The sequence below is a fragment of the Leptinotarsa decemlineata genome, unplaced genomic scaffold (assembly GCF_025532065.1).
Source record: "Leptinotarsa decemlineata unplaced genomic scaffold, Ldec_3_MD MMD2_tig00078422_RagTag_RagTag, whole genome shotgun sequence".
In the NCBI taxonomy this organism is placed as follows: domain Eukaryota; kingdom Metazoa; phylum Arthropoda; class Insecta; order Coleoptera; family Chrysomelidae; genus Leptinotarsa; species Leptinotarsa decemlineata.
The window spans coordinates 11,376,174-11,403,035 of NW_027412747.1; the positions used below are offsets into that span (position 1 = coordinate 11,376,174).

The 26,862-nt window shown below is 35.8% G+C and overlaps 1 protein-coding gene across 1 annotated transcript; it reads left to right on the plus strand.

Annotated features, from left to right (window-relative positions):
• The first annotated feature begins 1,572 nt into the window (after positions 1-1,572).
• LOC111515731 (cilia- and flagella-associated protein 337) lies at positions 1,573-26,440 on the plus strand. The gene is made up of 10 exons (XM_074186428.1): positions 1,573-1,874; positions 2,164-2,339; positions 4,206-4,529; positions 11,089-11,259; positions 11,330-11,515; positions 11,629-11,820; positions 14,531-14,763; positions 20,843-21,043; positions 21,091-21,229; positions 26,134-26,440. The coding sequence occupies exons 1-10, from the start codon at positions 1,667-1,669 to the stop codon at positions 26,365-26,367; spliced, it is 2,064 nt and encodes a 687-aa protein (XP_074042529.1). The 5' UTR covers positions 1,573-1,666; the 3' UTR covers positions 26,368-26,440.
• The last annotated feature ends 422 nt before the right edge of the window (positions 26,441-26,862 follow it).

Consider the following 26,862-nt stretch of genomic DNA (forward strand, 5'->3'; position numbering starts at 1 on the left):
CATTTGATGAACACGTCTGACAGCTCAGAAGTAAAATTTCTGGGTGTTATGCAGTGAGGGTAGTTTCTAAGGAGTTGAATTTCAGTACTGCAAAAACGGCCTACTATGCATTGATTGACTCCCAAATTCGATATGGGATACCTTTTTGGGGAGCATGTTGTCCAACCCTCTTGTCTTCTATATTGATTATATATACAGAAGAGCTGTAAGATACCTCTGTAAGGTAAAACTAAGAGACTCTTGCAGAGAACTCTTCATTAATATTCAAATATTAACTATCATTGCACTTCTCATCTTGGAGACAGTATGCTTGGTGAATAAACACAAATTAAGATATAATGTAGCGACCTTACCCATTTCAATTCGAAATACGGAGTTTAGCCTCAGGCTCCCAATTCCCACCTCTAACTCAATCAAGAATTCAATATTTTACAATGGTGCTAAAATTTACAATCATCTGCCAGTCCTCTAATTTGACAGGCAAGCGTTTTAGAAAGGCTATAAAGAAATTTTCAGTGGATAAGCCCTATTACAGTCTACAAGAATACTTTGTAGACACCTTTCAGCATGTTTATTATATATGTTATGGTATGACCATGTATCATGTGTGGATTTTAGACGAAAAATTATAACTTGATTATTTTTTAAGTTTATACGCTAAATTTTTTTTATTATCTTTTTAACTTGATTTTTATTTATATTGATGAGTTATATTTGATTGTTCTTATTGCTTAAGCTTATGTTCGTATTTCACTAGTTAAACGAAATTTCTTCATTATCTACTATATTAATAAGTTATATGAATTGTCCTATTGCTCAAGCTTTGTCAACAAGTTGCCCTTAAGACAATAAAGCATATTTATTATTATTATTATTAAATGGCTTTCACGAATGAAGAAAAAAGAGATACAATACAAATTTATTACAAATAGGATAGAAACAGTGTTAGGACATCTGAAATGTATTTAAACTTGTATTCTGAAAGACGACAACCACATCGAACTATGTTCAAGTTACTGGATCAAAATCTCACCGAGTTTTGTTCACTTGAAAAGCCGAGAATCCGATATAACGCCTATAAGAAAAAAAGTTAATGATGGTGGCCGGAGGACGAAATGTCAGAAATCTAAAAACACCGTTATGTAGCAGGGAAAAAATGGCAATGTGGAAGTGCAATTTCAAATCCTTCAAAAAATAAGCCCAGGAAAAAAAACATTTTCCGAAATTTCTGTTTTTTTTTTCAGAATCTCCGGATATACTCGAAATTTCAGAACTTTCCCAACGGCATATTGTTAGTCAGCTGAATGCGCAACTTTGCACCAATTTAACCATCTCCGTATCTCTCATAGTTTCCGAAATCCCAATGGTGAGGATCGAATTTGAAACAGCCTTTACCTTTATCGAATGAAAAACAAAAACTTCATGCAGAAAAATAAACCTTGTCGTCTTGCTTTTCCATTTGAACAAGAGAGCAGATATCGTGGAAGTTTCATTCCACGCTAACTCCATTTCGCATTTATATGTCGCATTTATATTTTCCGGTCAACTGAAAACAAACGACTAATGTTGGTAACGCGGAAAGTTTTATCGATACTCTCATGAAAAATGTACCGCAGCTCCGTGTTTTGTGATGAACTGTATACATTGAGGTTTGTATAATTTTTGTATGAATGAAAAGATTATTCCACCTCATATTTTCAGTTTCGACTCGCTGGAAGAAGGTTCCAATAAATCGCCATGGTTTGGACTTATTCAAAATCTTTCCTACGATGCTTTGGAAAAGCTGAAGAGAATCTTCAATGAACATGATGAAAGCTCGGAAGAAGTGGGTCTCAATAAACTAGAGTTTCTGAATGCCATCTGCTCTATTTTTGGTAAGCAATTCCGTTTTTTTCACCTGAAGAAATGAATATTACTGGAGTTTTTTCCCAACATCAAACCGTTATTTCAACACCTCGACACGTGTTTCGATCACCAAGTGATTATCTTTAAGAGGAAGAACAGTTTGATCTTCCTTTGAAGATGCTCCCTTGGTGATCGAAACACGTGTCGAGGTGTTAAAATAACGGTTTGGGAAAAACTCCAGTAATATTGATTACTACACCAAAGGTTCCTAACAGTGCATCACAAGTACTAGAGAATTGAAACTGAAACTATTTTTAGGTAACGAGAGATATTCATTGCAAAGCAATATTTTGTTTGACGATGTTGTAGTAGGAGAAAGATCTACTATAACGTGGAATGACCTACTCGATTTTCTCATAGAAAACCTTTCTCCCAAATCCGAACAACCTGTTAATCTCCTTGTGAATAGGATAGAATGTCTTCCTCACATGAATGTAAGTTATCACCTCATATGTTTAATATTATTAATTAATAATTTTTGTCTCTATGTTCATCTCAATTTAATTGTGGCAAAGTGATACGGAGGTCGTGTTTTATATTCTTTGACCTGTTTTTTAATTGAAATTTGGTATAATAATGATAATGATAATTTATCAGTTCTTTAGATTATGTCTAATATAATATAGAACAAGTCAATATAGTACAGTACCAGTTATAGTAAAAATAGATTAATATTCAAAATATTTTTCACAAATTGTGGTCAATATAATTAATATAGTTGAAGATGTAACTAAGTGCAAGAAAGCATGTAAAAGGATTCAATATAATAGTAATGGTGGTTAAGTATTTGTTATTGGTTCTTATCAATATTTCTTACATAATAGAGAACAAGTCAGGTGTCAGGAAATAGTTTGTCCACGCGAATTTTTGATAATGCAAATAAGAAACTTAAATTATAAACAGATTACAGATCATACATAACATACATACATACATATATACATAACAACTTTGGAAATAAAATATGAAAATATGCATGCATACATAGAAAACAAAACCAGTTAAAATATGTGTCTACCAGATACTCACTTATAGAGTAGTACGTTTTTTTAATAAGATGTTGTTGACTACTATTTTGAATTTATTCAAAGGAAGATGTTTTTAGCAATTTGGTAGATGATCAAAAAAGGTTATTGCCGTGTATTTTTGGCAACGTTCTGGTTTTTGGAGGTGGTGATTCGTCACCTCCAGGATTGCTGCATTTCTTGTGTGATATCTACTGTTTTCCAGCACTCTGAATAAGGTCAGCTCTATTTTGGCATATATCAGTATATGCATGACATACAAAGAATGGAAAGCCGGGGTTTGAAGCTGTACAAATATATTTTTCAAACTTACTCACCTGGCCATCCAACGATATTTCTAACTGTTTGATACTCCCCATACTACGATTCCATATGTCAAAATTAATCCATTTGAAGAGAACCATTCTTCAAATATTTTGATTTCTTCATTGGCCTTCAAGACTGTTTGCTCCATTGCTCCCTGTAGCTATGAGGGAGGTGTATAACACATTATACAACTTGTTAGAAATGTCATTCACGTATATCAGATAAAACAGAGGACTTGAAACAGTACCCTGTGAAACCCCTACATCATTTATTATTTGTATACACAGTGTATTTCCTTACAACATACTAATAGAGGGATGTAGGCTTTCTGGCGTCGGTGTTTTGATTGGTTTCCGAGTTTTGCCGTGGTTTTCTTTACAATCTCGTTACAATCTCTAAACGTTTTGACAGCAACTGCGGCAGTCATCTTCAGTAGCGTGGTCAAAGTACTCTTCTTGACGTGTCAACTGAAACTGAAGTTCTCAGTTCTGTCTGTCATTTATGGGGCTGATTTTTCGCGCACTTTCACTAATGGCTGGTTCGCCCATACTTTCTGCACGATTTGGGTGACTTGGCTTCGTTTTGGCTCTTCTCAATGCTGTGTGGAGTTATCTTTATCGGAAAGGAAGAGGGAACATATCTATCAAAGATTGAAAAGTTTCAAAAAGAAGCCCAATCACCCAAATCGCGCGGGAAGTATACACGAACCCGCCATTAGTGAAAGTGCGCGAAAAATCAGCACAGCAGAAATGAGAGCTTCAGTTTCAGTTGACACGTCAAGAAAAGTACTTCGACCACACCACTGAAGATGACTGCCGCAGTTGCATATAAACAACGAAAACCACGGTAAAACCCGGAAACCAACCTAAACAACATGCTAGAGTGCTAGAGAGAAGCTCATTTCTGTAGTTTGTCAAAAAGTTTTTCCACTCTCAAATAATTTAATTTGTTCTGTGTTGACCACTTCAGCGAGAAACCATCGTGAAAATTGTTCTTATCGAAACAGAGAGATATTTTTGCTACGCTATTATATCCAAACACGGACGAATAGGTTTATACGACGGCAATTTGAATTTTCTCACTTCGTACCAAGCCATAATGACGAGAGAAGATATAAGTCGGTCAGAAGATGAAAGGAGAAGACGAAATCGTTGGATTAGCGATGCTATTTTTTGTGTGGATGTCCAGATGATGATTGTAACCAACTCAGCTAGGACTATTATGATCTATGAAGCTTCTGGTCTGAATCATATTCCGTTTTGGCTCATCATAAGCACTCCGGAAATAATTGAGGTAAAGATTTTTTCCATGAATATGAAAAATAATTTTTTCGGGTAAGTTTTATTTTGAAATAATTCATTCTGATATTTTTTTCAAAAATCACGATTAATTGATATGATTGAAAATGATACGCTCATAAGAATTCGAAGATATATGTTCAGTATGAAACAATGTTCCATTGGTAAACATACATACATAATCTGTACTCTAGAATCATTCATGTATGACTTATAGGGGAAATGGGAATTCATACTATTGAATATGTTACCTAAGAGCCTTTTGAAGAGGAAGATTAAAACTCTTCCTCTTTGAAGATACACTTGGTGATCGAAACGCGTGTCGAGGTGTTAAAAATAATGATTTGGTGTTGGGAAAAAACTCGAGTAATATTAATTCTAACGTAAATAAACAGTTGGTTTTGGAGAGTACTTCCCAGAAAACAACTACTCCCCCGGCTAATAATAGGAATACGTTGATATATATATCCAACAGAAATTCACGCAAGCGCTTTCGACTTTCGTCATCATCAGTGCTCACCTGAAAGTAAGTGATCTGATTGAAAAGGAAGTTTTGTGGAAATTGGAGTTGCCAAAAAAATTTTAAAGTTAAGACATTTGGAAAATTGTTTAAGATTACTTACTTGTCAGGCAACAAGAAGTATCAAAATAAGTACATGGCACATTTATAATATTTGACTTATATTCAACAAAATAGTCTGATAGCCAAGAATATACATTTTTGGATTGAGGCCATGTGGATCAGTCAAAGTATTATATGAAAGAAGCACAACTTGAGACAGGATGTGTCAATTGTCATCTTAAAAATAATGGAACCAACTTGAGAAGTGATCCATTGTAGATTTGAATAACTATGTTGTGGAATAAAGTATGTTAGTAATAAATTTGATTAATTAACAACTCATAACCCTTTTATGAAGGGGAAGGAAATATCTGGTTGAGTTTACTTGAGTATTCAAACAATGATCAGTATTGGAAACTTCTTTGGAAATCTCCAATTCTTCAAACAAGTCAAGTCTAAAGAAATTTTCATTATCTATTTCATGTAATATTTTGGAATTTCAATTGAGACTGAAGTTATGATTGTGAAATTTAATGTGGTGGCCAAAAGCAGATTTTTCTGAATTTTACATTGGTAAAACCTGTTGATCTCTTTTTACTCGTATTAATGAACATTTAAAAAAAATCTGAAAAATCTGCTTTCGGTCACCACATTAGATTTCACAATCATAACTTTAGTCCCAACATAAATTCCAAAATATAACATTAAATAGATAATAAAAATTTCCTTAGACTCGACTTGTTTGAAAAGCTGGAGATTTCCAAAAAACTTCATTGTTGAATACTTTGAATACTCAAGTAAACTTAAACGGAGATTTCCTTCCCCTTCGTAAAAGGATTATGAATTGTTAATTATTCAAATTTATTACTGATATACTTTATTCTATATTGGCTTCTCCACAACATAATTATTCAAATCTACAATAGATCATTCCTCAAATTGGTACCATTATTTTCAACATGACACTTGACACATCCTGTCTCAAGTTGTCCTTCTATCATATAATACTTTGACTGAACCACATGACCTCAATCCAAAAATGTATTTTCTAGGCTATCAGCCTATTTTGTTTTATATGAGTCATATATTACATTGTGCCATGTACTTATTTCAATATTTCCTGTTGCCTGACAAGCAAGTAATCTTAAACAATTTTCCAAATTTCTTAACCTTAAATTTTTTTTGCAAACTCCAATTTTCACAAAACTTCCTTCTCAGTTAGATCACTTACTTTCAGGTGAGCACTGATGATGACGAAATCCAAAAGCACTTTGCAATAATTTCATAATTATACACTTTCATACAAAAACCTCTTCGATTAATTCATTCATGCAAGATACCACAAAAGGCAGGTCTTACAGATGCTTCTCGTTCATCCAGCAGAAGGACTACACTAAAATCAATCTTGTCGATCACCTGCAGACCGATTTCGAAGTATTACCTTCCATTTAATATTACATCAACTAATAACAGCTCCATCTCACGAAGCCCCAAAAGCGAGAAGGAGTTTGAACCGTCTATCTTGGTTCTCTTGTTGTATTCATTATAGTTCCTCTGGACTCGGTTGACTGGGTCGTCTGCATAGAACATCACTTGGCATTCCTCATGGTCTTTATATTACCATATTCCATAGCAGTGAACAGAACTTTCTCCCAGTTCAGTCCTTTGCCACTGGTGCCACCTATTTCTCCCGTAATGGTCGTGTATACCAATCTTCGTATCAATTTATCCACGTGTAGCTTGTGTTGTCTTTCCCTCTTCTCTTTGACGCTAAGATGAATGCTTCTGGGTATGTATTATCAATTGCATCCCCAATATGCAAGAGAGCACCTACAAGTACTTCTTCGTTTTCGTGAGCATATTTCATGTCCTCGAATGAAGGCGTTCCGACCTGAACAGGTATTGGTCTCGATGCAATGGTCTGGTAGCAAGAACTATTTCTGTCATATAATTTTTCCAAAGTGTTTGAAGAGAATGACATATCACTTATTGGTCTCAAGGCCCTCATGGAAGTATGTTGTTTTTCAGGTTCCTGAATGACGGTGATGCTAATCATTTTCCCCCTGGTCGCCATTTTCTGAATTTGTCCAGGACTCTGATGTTTTCACTATTTTTTTATATATCTTTATTTGTTTTCAGATTGTTTATTGAGACCTGAGGTCCCTTCGATGTTATTTCATAGATTCCACATGCTTGCGTCTATCAACCACTTCGCATTTTCATCTCCTTCCGTCTGTCGTAGATTTCCTCAGGGCTTCATTTTATCATATTGGGAACCTGATTTCTTTGCACTTGTGACGGATTTTTCAGTTTGTTGTCTCGTCCTGCTAGAATATAGCGGGATGAGACAACAAACTGAAGATCTAGCGGCTAGATTTTCATTTCATCAGGGTTTGATATCTGGCTGACTGTGAGACAAAGTCCGTTATACATAGAGATGAAAACTTCCATTATTCTGCTGCCAATGTCTCTAGAGTTTCATTACCAATCACAACGACTCATTCTCCCTGGACACCCTTTTATGTTCCTCCAATTCTGTTAATGACTCTAGTTTTAGATTTACAATCATTAACTCGAGAAGTGCACCCAAATATATCTCTTAGTCTTTTCCCCCGCTTCTATGTATTCCCGTATATTTGTTTCCAGATTGTTTTTTGAGATTTCTTCGAAAGTATTTCATATACAGGGTTATACAAATTCGTTTCTTTACATGGGGATCTCGTAAACGATAAGAGATAGAGTGTCGGTTGAATGATGGCAAAGTTGCGTATTTTAGAGACCTATTCAATGATGTGAAGAAATCAAATATAGCTCTTCTGGTTCTGAAGATATACAAGAAAAACAAAAAAATCCTAAATTATTTTTTTACCTTTATCTTCTTTATTCGCAGACATATTGAAAATCTGTCTTCATTTTGAAATAAGCACTTGATGTGGGCTCTCAGAATATATCCATGGATCTTTTATAGAGGATGTTATCTGACTTGGGCCACCCCCATCTTTGAATTTTTAAATATGAACCTGTATTTTTTGCTGTAGTTTATGGATCTTAGACGTTCACTTTATACTGAAAAATTGAATTCAATTTTATATTTCGGGATTTTTCGGTAATATTCGATTATAATATTGTGAATTATTTCCTTTTAAATTACGGTCCTGGAAATTGGTTGACTGAGTTAAATAAAAACACAATAGCAACTTTCACGCCTCCCTATGTACCGTAGAGTTTTTCGAGAGTTTTTTTTCATTTTTAGGTACCTATTCATATTTTTTCCATTGCTCTGAGCGTTTTCTACAATGAACTTCGAATAAGAAAACTTTTTATGATTATCTGAAACATATCTGCAACAAAAATATATTATATGTGTTTTGATGTGTAGAAAAAAAAATGGGAGCAATAATAACATTAGAAACGAACACTATAATTATAATGAAAATTGAAATAAAGTAATTTATATACACAAAAAAATCAATTGTACAATAACTGTTCGAATTGGAGTCCTTCCATTTTGAGACAATGGGTCTGCAAGATCACCAGATCTTACTATTTTGGACTATTTTCTATGGAGGACATTGAAAAATAGGATTTACGCTGGCAGAGAGATAGAAAATGTGGAAGACTCGAGATTAAGGATTTTGAATGATTTCGCAACAATGCAGCAAATAAGTGTATTAAGGGCAATAAATAATATGAAACACCGAGTTCAAAAATGTCTTGAAATGGAAGGACTCCAAATAGAACATTTATTGCGCCAATAATTTTTTTGGTTACCTATATAAATTACCTCATTTCAATTTTCATTACAATTATAGTGTTCGTTTCGGATGTTTTTATTGATATCATTTCTTTTTCTGCTTATTGAAACACATATAATATATTTTTGATGTAGATATGTTCCAAATGATAATCATAAAAGGTTTTTTTATTCGAAGTTCATTGTAGAAAACGCTCAGAGCAATGGAAAAAATATGAATAGGTAGGTACCTATGAATAAAAACTCTTGAAACAATCTACATAGGGAGATGTGAAAGTTGCTATTATGTTTTTATTCAACTCAATCAACCACTTTCCAGGACCGTAATTTAAAAGGGAATAATTCACACAATTATAATCGAATATTACCGAAATATCCCGAAATATAAAATTGAATTTAATCTCTCAGTATGAAGTGAACGTCTACAATCCAAAAACTACAACAAAAAATACAGGTCCGTATTTAAAAATTCAAAGATGGGGCTGGCCCAAGTCAGATGACACCCTGTATAAAACATTTATGGATATATTCTTAGAGTCCACATCAAGTGTCAATGGCAAAATGTGGACACATTCTCAATATGTCTGCAAATAAAGAAGATATAGGCAGAGCTATATTCGATTTCTTCACATCATTGAATAGGTCTCTAAAATACACAACTTTGCCACAATTCACCTGTCACTCTATCTCTTATCGTTTACCTACGAGATTCCCATGTAAAGAAACGAATTTGAATAGCTCTGTATTAAGTCAATCTCCTCGCATTGCCCTGTTCATCAGTCTGTTCTAGATTTTCTCCGTACTCTTTGTATCCAGTTAGGGAGATTTTGGGCTGATCTCATATCTCTAACTGCCTGGCAGTTTTTCAAGTTTTTCACTTCGTTGTCTCACCTGTGTCAGATTTTTTGTACCAGAAAATATTTCTATTTGATCTCTGGTTGAATGTGGAAAAATGTTCATTTCACAAACGTAGGGTTGATAGCCAGTAGTCGGTCTGCTAACAACTCTTTGTCTGTAGAATATCTCATCCCAAAACTGATTCAATCTGAATAAGTTTTCTGTTCAGGTTTATAAGATCCCTGGTTCTTTCTTTTGGTTTTTGATGAGATATGATCTAGATGTAAGACCTTCCGATCCCAAATATCATATGCCAATGGTACGAACAACTTTCCTCGTAACACATATTCTATGTTGATTCAATAAATTGATGGATGTAGCCCTTACTACGTGGTGAGAAATGTCCGTATAGGACATTTCCCACCACGGACATTTCCCTATACGGAAATGTCCGTATAGGACGAAACTGCAGTAACGTTAGTTACGTATAGGACGAAACTGCAGTAACTAACGTTACGGACATTTTCAAACTTATACAATGTTCGTATAGGACGAAACTGCAGTAACGTTAGTTACAAATAAAAGGTTCTCGTCTGGAAGATTATTCGAACTTTTCCATAACCGTCGTAGGATCGCTGAAGCCCTACTACTGTGTTGTAGGTTAGCTTACACAGCTCTCATTTCAAATCAGAAGAGCCCGACAAAGAGTCCTTCTATTTTTTTTGTGGTCCTTTGTGTATGCAAGGATAAGGACCCTATAGTTCACTTGGTATTCTAGAGGCTCTCTGGATGAGATCTGATGAAACCCAGATACCATTAACTCTTCAGCACGAGTGGAATAACTACACTTAGTAGCCTTCATAACAGCCTAATCGCGGACTAACTCAAACCCTAGCTACTGTGGGGATTCAATCAATCAATCAATCAATCAAACATTTATTGAATCAGTGTTCATTTACAATTACATTAGGCAAACATCATCATAAAATACTGGCTGATACAACAGGTCAAACTATTATAGAAAAACAAATACAAAGCATAACTTAAATAAAAATAAAATCACTAAGCTACAATCAAATTATGATTATGACTCAAGGAGAAACTCATCCACAGAGTAGTATGCTTTTTGCAATAGAAAAACCTTAAGCTTCCTTTTAAAGACATTGATGTTTGAGGACTTAATGTCATTACTAAGCTTATTATATAGTTTAATCCCACAGCACGTGGGGTGATTCTTCGATACTGTCAATCTTCTTTGAGTTCAGGACCTCTTTCGCAAACAGCGTAACCTTCCTGAGCATTTCATACAACTCTTCATGGTTCATGAAAAGTATTGAGATTTTTCATTATGTTTTAGACTTTCAATTGTGTGACTGAGCTTATGATTTTATCTCTTTCCAGTGTATAGCTTACAAGACCTCCAAAAAGAACGGTTCCAAAGAGGAAGCCAATGCCAGCATTTTGTTTTGGGGTGATCGCAATGGTAGTGTTACGTTATTTAAATTCTTGCAACCCCATATGAGTCTGTTGAGAAGGAAACACTCCGATAAAGTGACTATTTTTTACTGGCAAGTGAGTTCAGGAGTCCAATAAATCCAAATCATAGTTTCGAATTACTTTGATCAATCGAATCTTTTTGCAGGAGTTGAAGAACGAAAAACATCACCTCAAAATTGAGGTGAAGAAAGAAATGCACAAGGAAACCATCTGCCAAATCGAATTCTATTCGATGACTAATGAGCTGATAACTTGTAGTAAAGATCCAAACAGTTCGTTGGTGAAACAGTTCTTCTTGCACAGAAATTCTTATATTTTCAAAATGCCGAAGGTTTGTTTTCATACATGAATAATATTCGAGGGTACAAGATCTGGCGTCCTCGACCACTAGATTCAATTAGAATGATTTGGAATGCAAGGGAACTGATTCTAATTTTTTTCCAGGGCTGTAATTGCTTCTCATCAAGTCATTCTCTGAAATGTATTGTGACTGGAAGCGACGACAATATAGTAAGAGTTTGGAACTCGGTTGTAGTTTCTAAACCGATAGCGATTTTGTTGGGACACCATACACCAACAGTTACCGTAGAAATACTGGAGAATCAGAATGCCATTTTGTCATATTCTCATGATGGTGTAAGATCATTTTTCGTTATTCGTACTGTTACCACTAATACACACTCATACATTTTTCTAATTCAGTGACGGCAATGACATCCCCTTTTACGAACACGGCATTCATGGGATTCATAGAAGAACCAGTTCAGCAATATTTCCACCCGTTATAGATCTTATCAGTTACTTTTGGGCTCTAGTTTCAACTAGTTGCTCTGCACTGTAAGCTGCTGTGGAAGAGATAGAACGAATTCAGTTTGGCCTTGGATGTCGAGCTTGTCTTTGCAATCGAACGTCTCAGAGAAGCTCGTTCATCTTTTTTATTCGGTGATTGAGTCTTTCATTTTTTCCATAGATGTCATCTTTGTAATGAGCGATGTCAACACCTTTACTATGTTACTCTGTTACTGAGCTGTGATTCTAATAAATATCCTAATGGCTAAACACTTTGAACCTCATGATCTTGTAACAAGCTTGGTTGTAGTTGATTCGTCCAAATGAATTGAAGGTTGAAGGTTTTAGATGCATTTGATGTATTATCTTCATTTTCGACTGTTTCTATAACGTAAAATTTCATTTTTGAGATTGATGGTCTCAGGTGGAACAGTCAGTTACATAAAGCTAATATGGATATACAACTTGTTTTGTGTTGAGGTGTTAACAAAAAGAAAGTAAGCAAATTTCCGTAGCAACGTTAATTTAAAACGCATTGTCAATTTGTTTATTATGTTACAACATTAGTTGTCAATATTTTAATTTGAGTTTGAGGTTCGTTAACTTCAAGTCTGACAAATGGTTAGATTAACGGAAATGCATAATGTAACAGTTTAATAAATGATTGGTTACAGAGATGAAACTCGAACAGAACAGGAAGCAGCTTGCCTGCTGCATGAGGAAATTCCTAATTTACCGCCCATATCTCACGGAACAATAAAAAAAACAGTGAAGCAGTTTCGCGAGCTTCGTCATATGGGGCAGATAAAGAAAGCAGCTGCCAGTGCAATGAGTGAGGAACTAAAATTAGATGTGATGCTTGAAATTGAGGAAAACCCACATATATCGAGTAGACAGGCATCCACTACATTCAATGTAAGCCATATATCGATAGTAAACATATTAAAAGAAAATAAAATGCATCCCTATTAAATGATACCTACTCAGTAGCTCATGGAAGAAGATTTTGATAGAAGAACTTATTTTTGTGGGAAAACGATGGACATGTTGGATAACACTATCATCCAATTAGAAGACGTTATGTTTTCTGATGAGTGTAATTTGTCTCTTAACGGTCATGCTAATCGACAAAATTGCCGCTACTGGTCAACCGAAAATTCTCACTGGATGAGAGAAGAACACACGCAATGCCCTCAAAAGGTTAACGTTTGGGCAGGGACTGTAGGAACTCATGTCATTGGTCCCCTTTTTATTGGGGGCAACTTGAATGGCGATAATTATTTGGCACTACTTCAAAATGATATCACTCCAAGTTTGGCAAATTGATATCCAGATCCAGGAAACCCTCCAGTTCCAGTGAATACGATATGGTTTAGGCAGGATGGAGCACCACCACATTACCATGTTAATGTCCGGCAATAAATACCTCGATACAACATTTCCCAATCGGTGGATAAGGAGGCGAGGATCGATTGAATGGCCATCGTGATCACCTGATCTTTCATCATTAGATTTATTTTTATGGGGATATGTGAAAAGCAGTGTATGCAAAACTTAACTTTCAGATTTGAATGACTCAAAAAAACGAATAACGCTTATGATTAGGTCGGTCACGCCTGATATGTTAAATAATGTTAGAAGACAGTTTTATTTGAGGTAGGATGTTGCCATGACGTTCGCGGCGAACATTTTAAATAACTACTTCGTTAACATCCATAGTTCTTTTTTGAATTCTATTTTTCATTACATTTTAGTTTTTGAGTGTATTTCATCAAATTTCGGTAACCACATGATTTTAACTTATTTTATTTCAATTGTTGCAATAAATTTGAAAGCGATAACATTTTTGAATAGAAATGCTTTCAAACGATATACCACAAACCTATACTTCCTATTAAAAAAATTGGGGGTTGTGCATGTCATTCCAAGAGAGTTGAAGGTAGAGGTGGTATTTTTACGTTGAAAAATGTCAAATAATAAGTTACATTTAACGTCGTTCGGGATTTTTTTAAATATGTACAGTAACCGAAATAATGAATTTATTCCATTTGTCTTTTACACATTGTACATTCCAGAGCCAAACTTGTTCTGATGGAGACTACACATACCTTCCAATTGAAATTTTCGGTCCTTCATTTAACATTACTGAATAAATGCCAGACGCTACAGGTGAAATACAAGATTTAAATGTATGTATTTGTATGTATTCAAATGCCCATTTCATCTTTTCTGAATCCATCACTTTCTCTGCTTGTTTAAGTACCCCAAGTTCGGAATCGGTTCAGGACATCACGACATCAGATTTGTGATTTTTGACCCGGTGAAGTGCATGTATACTCATGTTTTTGTTTGTTTTCCTGTATTTATTTCCATATCTGAAGTTTACACGTTCATCATCTTTCCCAAGAGTATCCTAGACCATTATACTTGTTGTAGAAGTTTCATTTACTATTGTTTGCGTATTGTGCATAATAAGTTTTTGACGGCGATCACACAATTAATGAATACTCTATCTCGATTCTGATTCGATATATCTCCAAACAATGCTTATTTTCAGGTTCTCAAATTATGGGACATAACAAGTAACAAATGTTTTCAAACTGTCAAACTGAAATATCCTTCATTCCGTATCAAAGGAAAAACAATCGAGTTTGGAACGAAAAATATATATCCAGGACCAAAAAGAAAAGCACATGGGAGCCCCGAGTCAGATGGAAATGATCAATTCAGGGAGAATTTTGGAATAACAGATGTTGTAAAACGCAGAGAATGCGTGAATGATACATACGAGTTAGTATCTGTCGTTTGAATAAATACTGAGTATGGGCGCAAACGATCTGAATATAATATCGCCATGGCTTCAATATCATAAATTAACGCTGAACTTCCAACAGTTACCTCATGTATTCAAGTAATATTTCATTGTGAGACCTTCACTGTACAGTTTACGAAGCCACAACACGTGTTTCACTATACAATACCTTCCTCAGGCACATTCATGAACACGCCTGAGGTAGCTTTCCATCAGGCGTGTTGGGATTTTATGAAATGTTAGTGAAAATCTCACAATAAAGTGGTAGTTTAGGTTAGGTCCAAAGTAAGTGGGTCTATTCGACCCTCCACCGCAATCCGCAGGGGTTTATTGTGGCTCACACCTATTCTCACTCGGCCAAACAAACCCAGCTTCTTAACGAAGCCGATTAGTTCATATGGTGAGTGGTCTTTCAGGTCAGATGGTGAGAGTACGGCTCTGTCGAACTCTAAAGACCTGATTTGGTCCCCAGCGGAACAGGCACTAAGTATATACTCTGTTAATGAGGTAGTTGAATAGTCAAGTTGCAAGATTTCCACCTTGATACCCACGACAACCTTCCCATATGAGGGTTTTTGCACGTCAGCTACACCTGACGACGCCTAAGATTCAGCCGTGCAGGGCTTTTTCGCCTCTGGTTTTGGTGAAACCTCACTTGAGCGCAAACGTTTACTAACCTGCTCATGGGGGGTTAGTTCCCCCACCTGAGAAAGATTCTGCGTACGCCGCAGCTCTCGCCACTGAACTAAATTTACAGGGAGGTCAATTGGAGTCGTAAACTCGACATCCATCTCCTCTGTAGACTCGCTCCTGAACTAAATTTACTATGTCCATAAAGGTCCCACGAGTAGCTAGCATGGCAGAGCCCCGCATTACCGTGACAAGGCGATGCTACGACGAGAGGGCGCTCAGTATCTCGAAGGTTCCGTAGAGACAGCTGATAGGCTCAGTGTCATTCATCCTTTCGGCACGGATACACACATCTTAGGATTAAGCCATCGTTGGGATACCATTCAGTTAGGGAATAACAGAACCACAAGTGATTCTGTCATTACCGTATCCAGCGGGGCTACGTGGAAGCAGGCATTCGCCGAAAACAGCATGTACAGTGGTTCAGGCAGTGAAAGATGAACAAAGACAGCCAATCCGCCACACACAACAACAATAACAACAATACAGTGTTACTTGAATACGTTATGGATGATTTACCATCTGGGCTAAAAGGTATCGGGCCTAACATATAGATGGCGCTAGCAATCACTTCTTTTTCAGTTGATACCAACCTGTAAATCAAGCTGTGAAATTTAATGATACACTACCCATAAGTTTGTAAGTTATCGTTATTTTCGAAACAGTGGATCAAAAACAAATTCGTGTTTTAATTTGCACTGCTTCTTGATGGAAAAAAATACCGTTCAAGCAGAGAAATTGCTCGAAAAGTATTTTAAGTACTCCGCTCCACCAGAAACAACCATTAAACGTTGGTATTTTGACTTCAAATTTGGTCGTAGAGACACCAATAATAATGCAGAACGCAGTGAACCTCCAAATGAGGCAGTAACACCAGAAAACATCGAAAAAATTCACAAAATCGTTTTATATCATCGAGAAGTGAAGTTGCGTGAGTTAGCTGAAATTGTATAGATATGAAAAGAACGTGTTGGCTTTATATTGCATGAGCATTTGACTATGAGAAAGCTTTGTTCAAAGTGGCTGCCGCCCCAGCTCACTGTTGACCAAAAACACGAATGTTTTGATGTGTTCGGCCATGTTTGAACATAACAAACTGGAATTTTTGCATCAATATGTGACAGTGGATGAAACATGGATACATCACTTCACTTCGGAATCAAAACGATCGTCATCTGAGTGGAAAGCATCTGGTGAACCTTGTCCAAAACGCCCGAAAGCACAACAATCGGCTGGAAAGGTTATGGTCTCGTTATTTTGGGATGTGAGTGGTGTAATATTCATCGACTATCTTGATAAGGAAAATACCATCAACAGTGAATATAATATAGCGTTATTGGAGTATTTGAAGGCCTAAATTGCAAAAAAACCACCGCATATGGCAAAGAAAAAAATGTATTTCATCTCATTGTCACAAATCAATGAAAACGGTGGCAAAATCTCATGAAATGGGCTTCGAATTGCTACCGCATATACCGTATTCGCCAGATTTTACCCCCAGCGACTACTGGCTATTCGTAGACCTCAAATAAATGGTCACCGATAAGAAATTTTGCTCGAATGAAGAGGCTATTGCTGGAACTGACGCCTATTTTGAGGCAAAAAGGTGAATCGTTCTGCAAAAGTGGTGTTAAAATGTTAGAGCGACGCTGGAATGATTGTGTGGCTCTTGATGGAGATAACGTTTATAAATGAGTCCAATTTTGAACTAAACAGAACACGTTATCTTTCTTTAGCCCGGGACTTTTCAGCCCAGTGTTATGTCAAGTATCAGCCAATTCCAATCCACTTCATCTTTTTTGTGTATTTCTTTCTTTCCGATGACGAAATCATTTCCTTCATACGAATTTACAGTTACTTCATATGCATGTGTTGATTTTGAATCGACGAAGGCATATACTGAAAAAACAATCACCAGAATTATTTCATATGTCCTACTGATCTTACTGAAATATATGTTACGGGCATTTTGATAAGTAAGAGCACTATCAATAATGGCCGGTCTGTATTCATAATGCCCGACTCCATTGGGCAATGTGATTGAAACTGCATGATTAATCACGTTTCCCGGCCATAATGAATAATGCCCACCCTATCTTGAGCAAAGTAATAAAATAGGTGAACTGTAGTTTTTGTTTATTAATTTAAAAAAAAACTTACAAAATTTTCAGTTTAACGAAAAATAAACTATTGAACATAGTAGTCAAAAATAATTAGTTAAAAATGTAATAACATCAGTAGTTACCTACTTTTATTTTGATAAAATATTACGTAAGAACAATATTTTAGAAATTATTAAACTGAGAAAAATCAATAGAGATATCTAATAATTAAGGAAAGTGCAACAAACTTATTAGGTTGAGAATTATTTATTCTTGCAAGAAGAGCTTTTGTGATATTTGGAATTGTAAAGAATGTTTGATTTCTTGCATTTACAACGTTTTTAATTGCAGTCACCACTACAGTTACAATACTGGAAGCCTTGTCCATCAAACTGAGAGTCTCTTCGAGCACATTCTCGAAGAGTAATATCAACTTTTGGAACATCGTCGAACGAAATGAACTTTTCTTTACACAAATTTAACTCATCGTTACTCGAACGCTTTGGCTTATTACTGCAATAGTAAATTTTGCATTTGCACGTGCCAACATTTTTTCGGCTTGCTTATCAAGTTGATTCTTCAGCTGCGTTACGAGCCTTTCAAATGTCGTCTGATTTTGCGTTGAGTAAAGATGCCTTTTCATTATCAGAATTTTCCTTTTCATTGCTCATATTGGTAGAAGGTTGTTGATCGGCTGCTTGCAGGTTTTCGTTTATTTTGTCCACACTCACAGTGGATTACTGATTTTCTGGTAGACTATCGGAGAATGTTGTTCCAGTTCAGAAGGCTGTTGATCGAATGGTCGAGGGTTTCAATTTATTATGTCCACAGTAGTTTGCTGATTTTCTGGTTGAATATCAAACGACTTACATGGACCACGGGCCGTCGGGCATTATTGATAATGGCCGGTCAAAGTGATAAATTGATGACTTTGCCCATCGCTCTTGGGTATTATTATAAATGGCCGGTCCTTATTAATAATGCCCAGTTAAATACGTTGCCCGTAACAATATATATTCCCAAACGAGCAACTCGATTTATCTAGGTCTCCATTCTTGAATTTATAAGTTTAACAACCCCTATAATCTTCTGTGTTGAATTTTATAGTAGGCACCCTTGTTCATTCAATTACCTCTGCTTTTAGCTCTGGTTTCAAATTTCACATGTTAGTTTTATAATGGGGTAAACCCCGGAACCGGTAGTAAAAATTAAATAACTAGTGAAAATTAAACAGAAGTATTCTTATTCATTTCATTAGAGTAATCATGAATTTCCACAAAATAAATAAGTCATCAATAACAAATATTATAATGTCCATCCATTAACATCTCGAGCGATCTCGGAGCGACTCTCGGAAACAAAGATCAACAGGCGACCTTCTACCTTATTATATCACCCATATTTGGAATCACGCAATTGAGTAACATGAAGAGTAAAGAGCTGTTGCGCTTGATATTTCTAACGCCTTTAAACGTGTGTGGCATAAGGGTTTGCTAGCCAAATTTCTATGCTATGGCTTGTCGGGTCATTTTTGTGTATTACTCTCCAGCTTCGTGGAATAACGTTCCCTGCAAGTGACCGTCGATGGATATCTCTCGAATACTTTCACCATCACCGCTGGTGTTCCCCAGGGATCCATCTTGTCTCCAACCTTCTTTTTATTGTATATCAATGACTTAGTGGAAAAAAAACAAGAATCCAATATATTGCTTTGCTGACGATAGCACACACGTAATTCCATTTGGACTTCAGGACATTGCCTGCTGATGCATATCTTAACCGGAAGTTGCCGCTTTCTACGTCAAAAAATTTGTTGGGCTACTCCTCAAAAGCTTGGAACACTGGCACTGCTCCGAACCAGACACCTCATCAACTTTTGATGCCTTATAAAGCCCAGATCACACCTTCTTTGGAGTATTATTCTCATGTGAGGTGCTCCGCCCTAAGGCATACCCTGAAGCTGCCAGATTCCATCCAAAAAAGAGCCATTTGCCTGATTGGAGACCCAAATATTACTTGCAACCTTGGTAGTCTGGAACATCGAAGAAATGTCGGAGATTTGTCTCTCTTATATAAATACTTTCACGGACAGCGTTCAAGTGACTTGCCACATTTGATTTTAAGGGCGGTACATATCAGAAATACGCGATGGACTGTAGTTGCTCATCGTTTCGAGGTTCAACTCAGTACACCCCTAACTTCACTGTTTTGGAACTCTTTCATTTGGAGAACTGCGTTTATGTGAAATAAACTTCCTGAAAACCTTCTGTACTTCTGTACTGCTTGTGATTCGTCCTCAAAAAAAAATCACTTGTTTGTCCACCCAGTCTAATAGTATTTTCGATGCTAGTATTCTAATGTCAATATTACGACTTGTTCATTCTATTGTATAATAGATTGGAGGGTTCAATAAATTTGAATGTGAGTACTGATAACTCACTCAATGACCCGCATTATCGACAGCAATAGTTATTTTATTTCACTGTGGCAATAGTTTATCTACGTCAATATACAGTGGATGGACGAATGAGTTCTGGTGCCTGAAAAAGGTATTTTCATCATATTTTTTACTCAAATCATTATGATGTGATCAGTAGTTCCTAGAGAGGCACCATACACCTGATTCAACGGCTATTTTTATTCCATGATTTCATCTTATCACTGTTACTACATTGGTCATATCTTTAACATCAATACCTCTGTAAGAATTTTCTGATTGATTCGGCCGTTACTTGATGAAGATCCATAATCATTAATCATTTGAAAAAGCTAATGTTTTAGCGAAACATGTTATGATTATTTTCAATAAAGTTAGTGGAGATCAAATCGTTTAAGTGTAGTTTGTGAAATCTGTAAGAATATTTGAAAGTGGTTGACAATGTTTCGTGATGCATTTCATTAGTTCAGACTTCCATTGTCTTCTTCCATTGTCGGGTAATCACCCGAAGACGATTGTGGATACTAATAATGGAAATGTTTATGATTTTTTTTATTTTCATCATCTTTTTTATTGTTTTCTGCCTTTTATTTCATTGTAGTTTCAGTTTTTTTGCTCCATATAATTGTTTTTTCAGCTAATCTTTTTAATTTTTCACAGATCCTTTCAGGGATTCCAAATCTATTTATTAGATTAGACAATGGAAGTCCAAACTGATGAAATTCTCTGTAAGAATATTATATACACGATGTAAATGATAACATGTAGATTATAAAACATAAAAATTCTCATAATTAGCGAAAATACTTCTATACTGAAACTTTTCAGAATTGCTTCGAATAAGTGGGAACGATCAAATATTATCGTTACATGCTGTAATCATGTCGCGACCATAAACTTGACGTTCGAAAATACAGAAGTGGAGAAGTATTTTGAGATGCCTATTTTGTCACCACCACCTTTGCAAAACAGTGTTTTGATTCCGTCGTCTTGGAAAATTCCGGATAGAACCATCTTGGACTCTGAAAGGTAGGGTTTATTGAAAATCGGTCGGAAAGCTAATGTTTATTTTGCAGGAGAGGCTCTCAAATTCATTCCATTGATGATTATGTGGAAGAACTGAAATTCATACTAGAAAAAGATTTGTTGGACGCTGATGGTGCTAAAAGCAACATCAACCTCAAAATCGCCAAATTGGAATCCAAGAAATTACAGGTAATCTAGTAAACATTATATTTGCGTACAATGATTCTCGTAAGACATTAACAAATAGACCAAAATAGTTCTGAACAAAAGTATAATACGAACGTTAATTTCAAAGAGGTTTGTTATGTGATAACATATATACGATATTGTCATGATTGAAATATTGAACAGCATGAATATGATTTCATTTTAGTTCATTTCATTGAGCTGGTGACAATCCGTATTTTTTGATCAATCAGAAGGCTGTATTTACACCAATGAGTGTACCACAATGATCTGTGCTAAGTGCGATATTATTCCTCCTTTATACAAATGAAATCGATGACTACCTTTAGCAGCTAATGCTAAATTCTAATGCTAAGCATTAGCATTAGCTGATGCTAATGCTAAACACAATGCGTACTTTTGCATTCGGGAGCAACTTCCTTCATTTTTGCTGCTAGCCCTGTCAATTTTCCTGACATAGCTTTTGCCCCATCTGTACCCAAGCCAATACACTTGGACCAGGTAATGCCTACTTTGAGAACAGATTCATCAATTACCTTAAAAATGAGTTTCGCTGTGGTATTTGATTCAAGTGGTTTGCAGAAAAAAAACTCTCCTATCACCTCTTCGTTATAATCAAATCGCACGAAAACAAGTAGCTGCGCCGTGTTTGTAACATCAGTGCTTTCGTCAACTTGAAGTGCAAAAGAAGTGCATTCTTGGAGTTTCAAAGCAGTTGTTCTTCAATATTATTAGACATACTTCGTCTTTTCACTGTGTTATTTGACAGTGGTATTTTTATAATTTCTTTGGCTGCCTTTTCTCCCAACACGGCTTGAACCATATCCACAGCGGCCGGCAGTAAAAGTGTCTCACCTATTGTGAGGCTTTCCATGTTTTGCAATTTTGAAACTAGCAAGGTATGACGCCTTCATCAAGTTAGTATCGGTATTGACGAACTTCGTCAAACATTGGGTTTCTTTCTTTAAAAAATTAGATTTTCTTTAAAAAAATTCAATGGGCTTACAATTCAAATCATGGTGCTTAGTATTTTGGTGTCGCATCAGTAAAGAAGGCTCCATGGATTGGTTTGAAAGTGTTTCAAAACATAGAACACATTGAGGGATAGGAATGTCACTGGTTTTAGTCCCTGGCTTCACTATAAAACCGTACTGTTAGTAGCTTTTCTAGTATTTACGATTGGCCGGTTACTTAGGTTTTTTAGAACAATCGTTTGAAGTAGAAAAGGACGTCAGAAATTGTTTTATAGTTCAGTTTTCTTAAACGAAATCAGAATCAATAATTACAACACCCACAACGAACCTGTAATGATAAGTGAAAGTAAAAGACCCTTTTAAAGACCCACAGGTGAAAAATGAAACACCCTTTGTTTACCAATTGTACTATCTGGGGTACTATTATGTACTGTATTCTGTACTGTACTATTCCTAGGTAAAATTCATAGTGTTTTATCGTTTTATTACCTACCTAGGAATTATAAATTCCAAAGTAATAAAAAAACAAAGATGTCAGGTCGTTCACTGGGTTATGGCTATTTCGTTTTTCTAGCGACCCGTGAGCTGAGTCAGGTTTGTTATTAACAGCCTGTTGCTCACATCACTCACGCGTACCACCTGAAACGTTCCCGCGTACCACTGCGTACCACTGGTGGTACGCGTACCACCGGTTGGGAACCCCTGATCTAGACCACTCTGTTAAAATAGTGTTTGTATTTGTTGTGTCTCTGGTGTAATGGTGGCTTCCCTCTTCTCTAATCTTAGGATCAGTTTTCTGTGATTCGGAAGAAACCTTGATCGGTAAAATTCAAAAGACTTTCATTCATGGCTAATTGTGTCTACTCAGGGTCCATGATTCTTGGACCCAATAATCACTTACCAACCAGGTAAAGAGTGATCATCAGTTGACGACGCTGTCGGGCTCTCTGGACGTGTCTGGGCCAAACCGACACAACCATTTCGGTAGAAATTATCACTAATAATAATTCAATAGGAAGTATAAAAATTTGACAAACATTTGAAGGTGAAAATTACAATTGATATTATACAGGGTGAGTCAACAAGACTCTCTCGGACCATTACTACCAGAGGAAACAATTTTTCGAACTAGTAAATTCTTTTTGCAGTCATATCGATAAATACTATCTTTCAAAATCAATTTCTCGCATACTGGGTGACTCAGCCGAGCGTGGCCAACCAGAGTAATTCTATTTTTTCATATACTGGGTGATCTATTTCTCCAAATAGAACACCCAGTATATGAATACGTCATTTGATTCCATATTTTTTTAGCTCTCTAATGAGTTTTTTATTTCGAATTTCCATTGCAGCATTGCCCAGTTATTCCAGAAAATCCTATTTTGTAGACAATATTTTTTAATTCACCACCCGCATGTCTACAGCAATTGAGTGGATTCTTTTCAGGAATAGTTAGTCAACATTACTATGATAATTTTTGGAATCTCAACTTTTGAAAACGATATAAAGGGTGCTCGGTAAAACCGGTTAAGTTCCATTCATTTTCAAACAGACATAATTTAACTTTTTCAAATGGAACACCCTGTATTTTTTCATTTTTATGAAATGTTTCAACATTTTACAACATTTTCAATGAGAAGTATGCTATACGAAAAACTGATATTGAACAAATCATAACAAGTTTTAGTAATTGTAACCACAAACAAATGTTTTTTTTGACGATCACATACTCAAATTTGTTTTTCGAATATTCAAACTAATCGTTAGTAAAATAGCATTTTTTATGCCATTTAGTGATAGTTATCAGCGGTTCCAACGGTAAAAAATGCGTAAAAAAATAAAGAATGTTCATACTGCTTTTTTCTTTAAAAACCCAGTTATCCATGACGGACATCAAAAAATGAATCTCGGAGTTTCTCAATAACGCCATGTGTTGAAGTTTCTTTCGCGTGTAGATTGAATCATTTTCATTATGAATTATGTATTGGATGATATGGTGCAAATTGTCTATGCTTTGGGGGAAAGTGACGGAAACTGCCTCTTTGCATCTAGGATTCACAAAGAGAAGTTCGCTGAAAGAAGACAACCAGATGGAAGGGCATTTCAGACTCTAAAAGCAAAATTTGAAAGAATTGGTAATGGTAATCACGAGAAGTTCGAACGTGTCTGCCCTGTAACAAATAAAGAGAATACATTTCAAATTGCTCTTCACCTTGTTGAAAATCCCCATGTGAGTACCCGAGATCTGAGCAGGAAATTAGGATTTTATCAAACCAGTGTGTCTCGAATGATATGAGCAAGCAAATCTCATCCATGCAATTAATGTGAGAGTTAAGAGGAAGAGATTTTGAAAAACGTGTTCAATTTTGCCGACGAAGCTTAGAAAAGATCAATCAGGAAAATGATTTTTTCGATTTCATATTATTTTCTGATGAAGCGACTATTCATAAAAATGGAACTGTTAATTGGCATAACATGCATTATTATGTAACGAAAAACCCCCATTTTGTTCGTTGCCTGAACCATCAACCGCGTTGGTCACTGAATGTTTGGGGTGAAATGCTTGGAAGAAGAGTTATTGGGTTCGTATTTTTGGATGGGCATCTCACTTGAAGAAAATATGTAAGATTTCTTTGGCATGAATTTTCTAATTTATCGGACGGGGTTCCATATGAATCAATACTATTTGGCTACAACAAGACGGTGCACCACCACATCTTATAACTTAGGTACGATCAACAAGGTACGATCAACGATCATTTCAATCAAATATTGATAGGTAGGGGTGGGCCTGTAGTGTGGCCACCTACATCACCTGACCTGACCAAAATGGATTTTTTTTATGAGGGTATATCAAATGGATTATCTAACAAACTCCTCCAACATCTATAGAAGACATGAAACAAAGAATCACTATTAGAGCTTCCAGGGAAATCCAAGAGGATATTCTGGAACGTGTGGAGATTTTTTTAAAAAAAGACTGACATTATATATTGCAAAAAATGGTCGCCATTTTAAACATCTTCTGGACTCCTTTATTCAATGAAAAATTTAGGCGTTATTGTTTATATTCAAAAAATTTTGAGTGAGTGAACGTAAATAAATGAATTTTTTGGTTACAACAATCAATAAAACTGGGTATAATTTGTAAAATGAAAAATGAAAAAATACAGGGTGTTGTCCCATTTGAAAAAGTTGAATTATGTCTGTTTGAAAATGAATCAAACTTGACCAGTTTTACCAAGCACCCTATATATTGAGCAATTCGAAAAATTGTTTTCATCGATAGCAATGAACCGACGGAATATTGTTAATTCACCCTGAATATCCCTGTCATCGAAGTTTCTATTGGAATCAAACATTTGAAGAATTCAAGAATATCAACTATCAATACTAGCTCACCACATCACAAACTCTATATTCTTTCACATTTTTCATTCATTGTTTCTGTAGATACTTCTGTATACGTTCCAATTGTCCAAAAGACATGAGTTTGTTCCATCATTTCATGTTATAGAGGTCGCGGGCCTGAGCTCTTCAGATTTCGCTTCGTAATAAGCAGTCCACAGTTGACTTTATTCTCCATATAATGTCCATGATTATTCACATTACAAGGTTGTGTGTAATATAATTACAGTAACGACTCGTGGCGTAAGTGAATGTTCTTAATAAAACAACTCTGTTCATAATCACATATTCTTTGTAGTTTACGTGACGTGAATGTAATTCGGGTTATGTTTTATTTATATAACACCCAAAATTGGGATTTATTGTCCTCAAAAAAAGTGTTTGAAAAATATCATTCTCTCCTTCAACAAAACACATTTTTTTGCGAATCCAAAAAAATTCATCGGAAGAGATTGTAGAGAAAGCTTTCAGATTATGTAAAATATATAAAACTGCGTACACCTCTCAATGAATTATATTTTGCAGATGCAAGTTCATGTCCAGAAAGGGGCTCCGTATTTAGCATTAGATGTGACTGACATTGAAGAACTGAAATTATCCGAAGACCTACCAGTGCCAAATAGAAAGAATACCAAGAAAGTTGTTGGAAAAACTAAAACTATGCTAGCCGAAGCCTGCCTGAAGGATCAAGTATTCTCAGAATCTTCTTCGAGTAGATCGAAGTCCTCTAGAAGCAGCATAGTGGAATTCAACTATTAGACTAAAGACACAAGGAGGTGCTGAGATCTAAAGAAATGAACTTTACATTTTTACGCCAGTCTCTGATATACCTACACAGTAGGTTGAATGGACTAACGCCTATCAGAAAATAATTACTCCCCTGGCTAATACCACGAAAGCCTTTGGATTATATCCGACAGACGTCAGTGCAGGAATCTTCACAGAAAACTTCCTCCATATGCAATTGGCAATGCAACTGAAAGAGTCGACTCTCAATTTTGGAACGGGCACACTTGCAGACCGGTTTCAGGCTCATTACCCACTCGTCAATGCGACGATGGCCACTAGGCCATCATCGACGTAAAGTCAATGATATTCCATAATTGAAAATCGAAATTCTTTCAGAGTAGTTCATTCCTCTTCATAAATTGTAGCGAACAACAAAAATGTCACCTCATCGACTCTTTCAGTTGTATTGCCAATTGCATATGCAGAAAATTTTCTGTGCAGATTCCTGCACTGACGCCTGTTGGA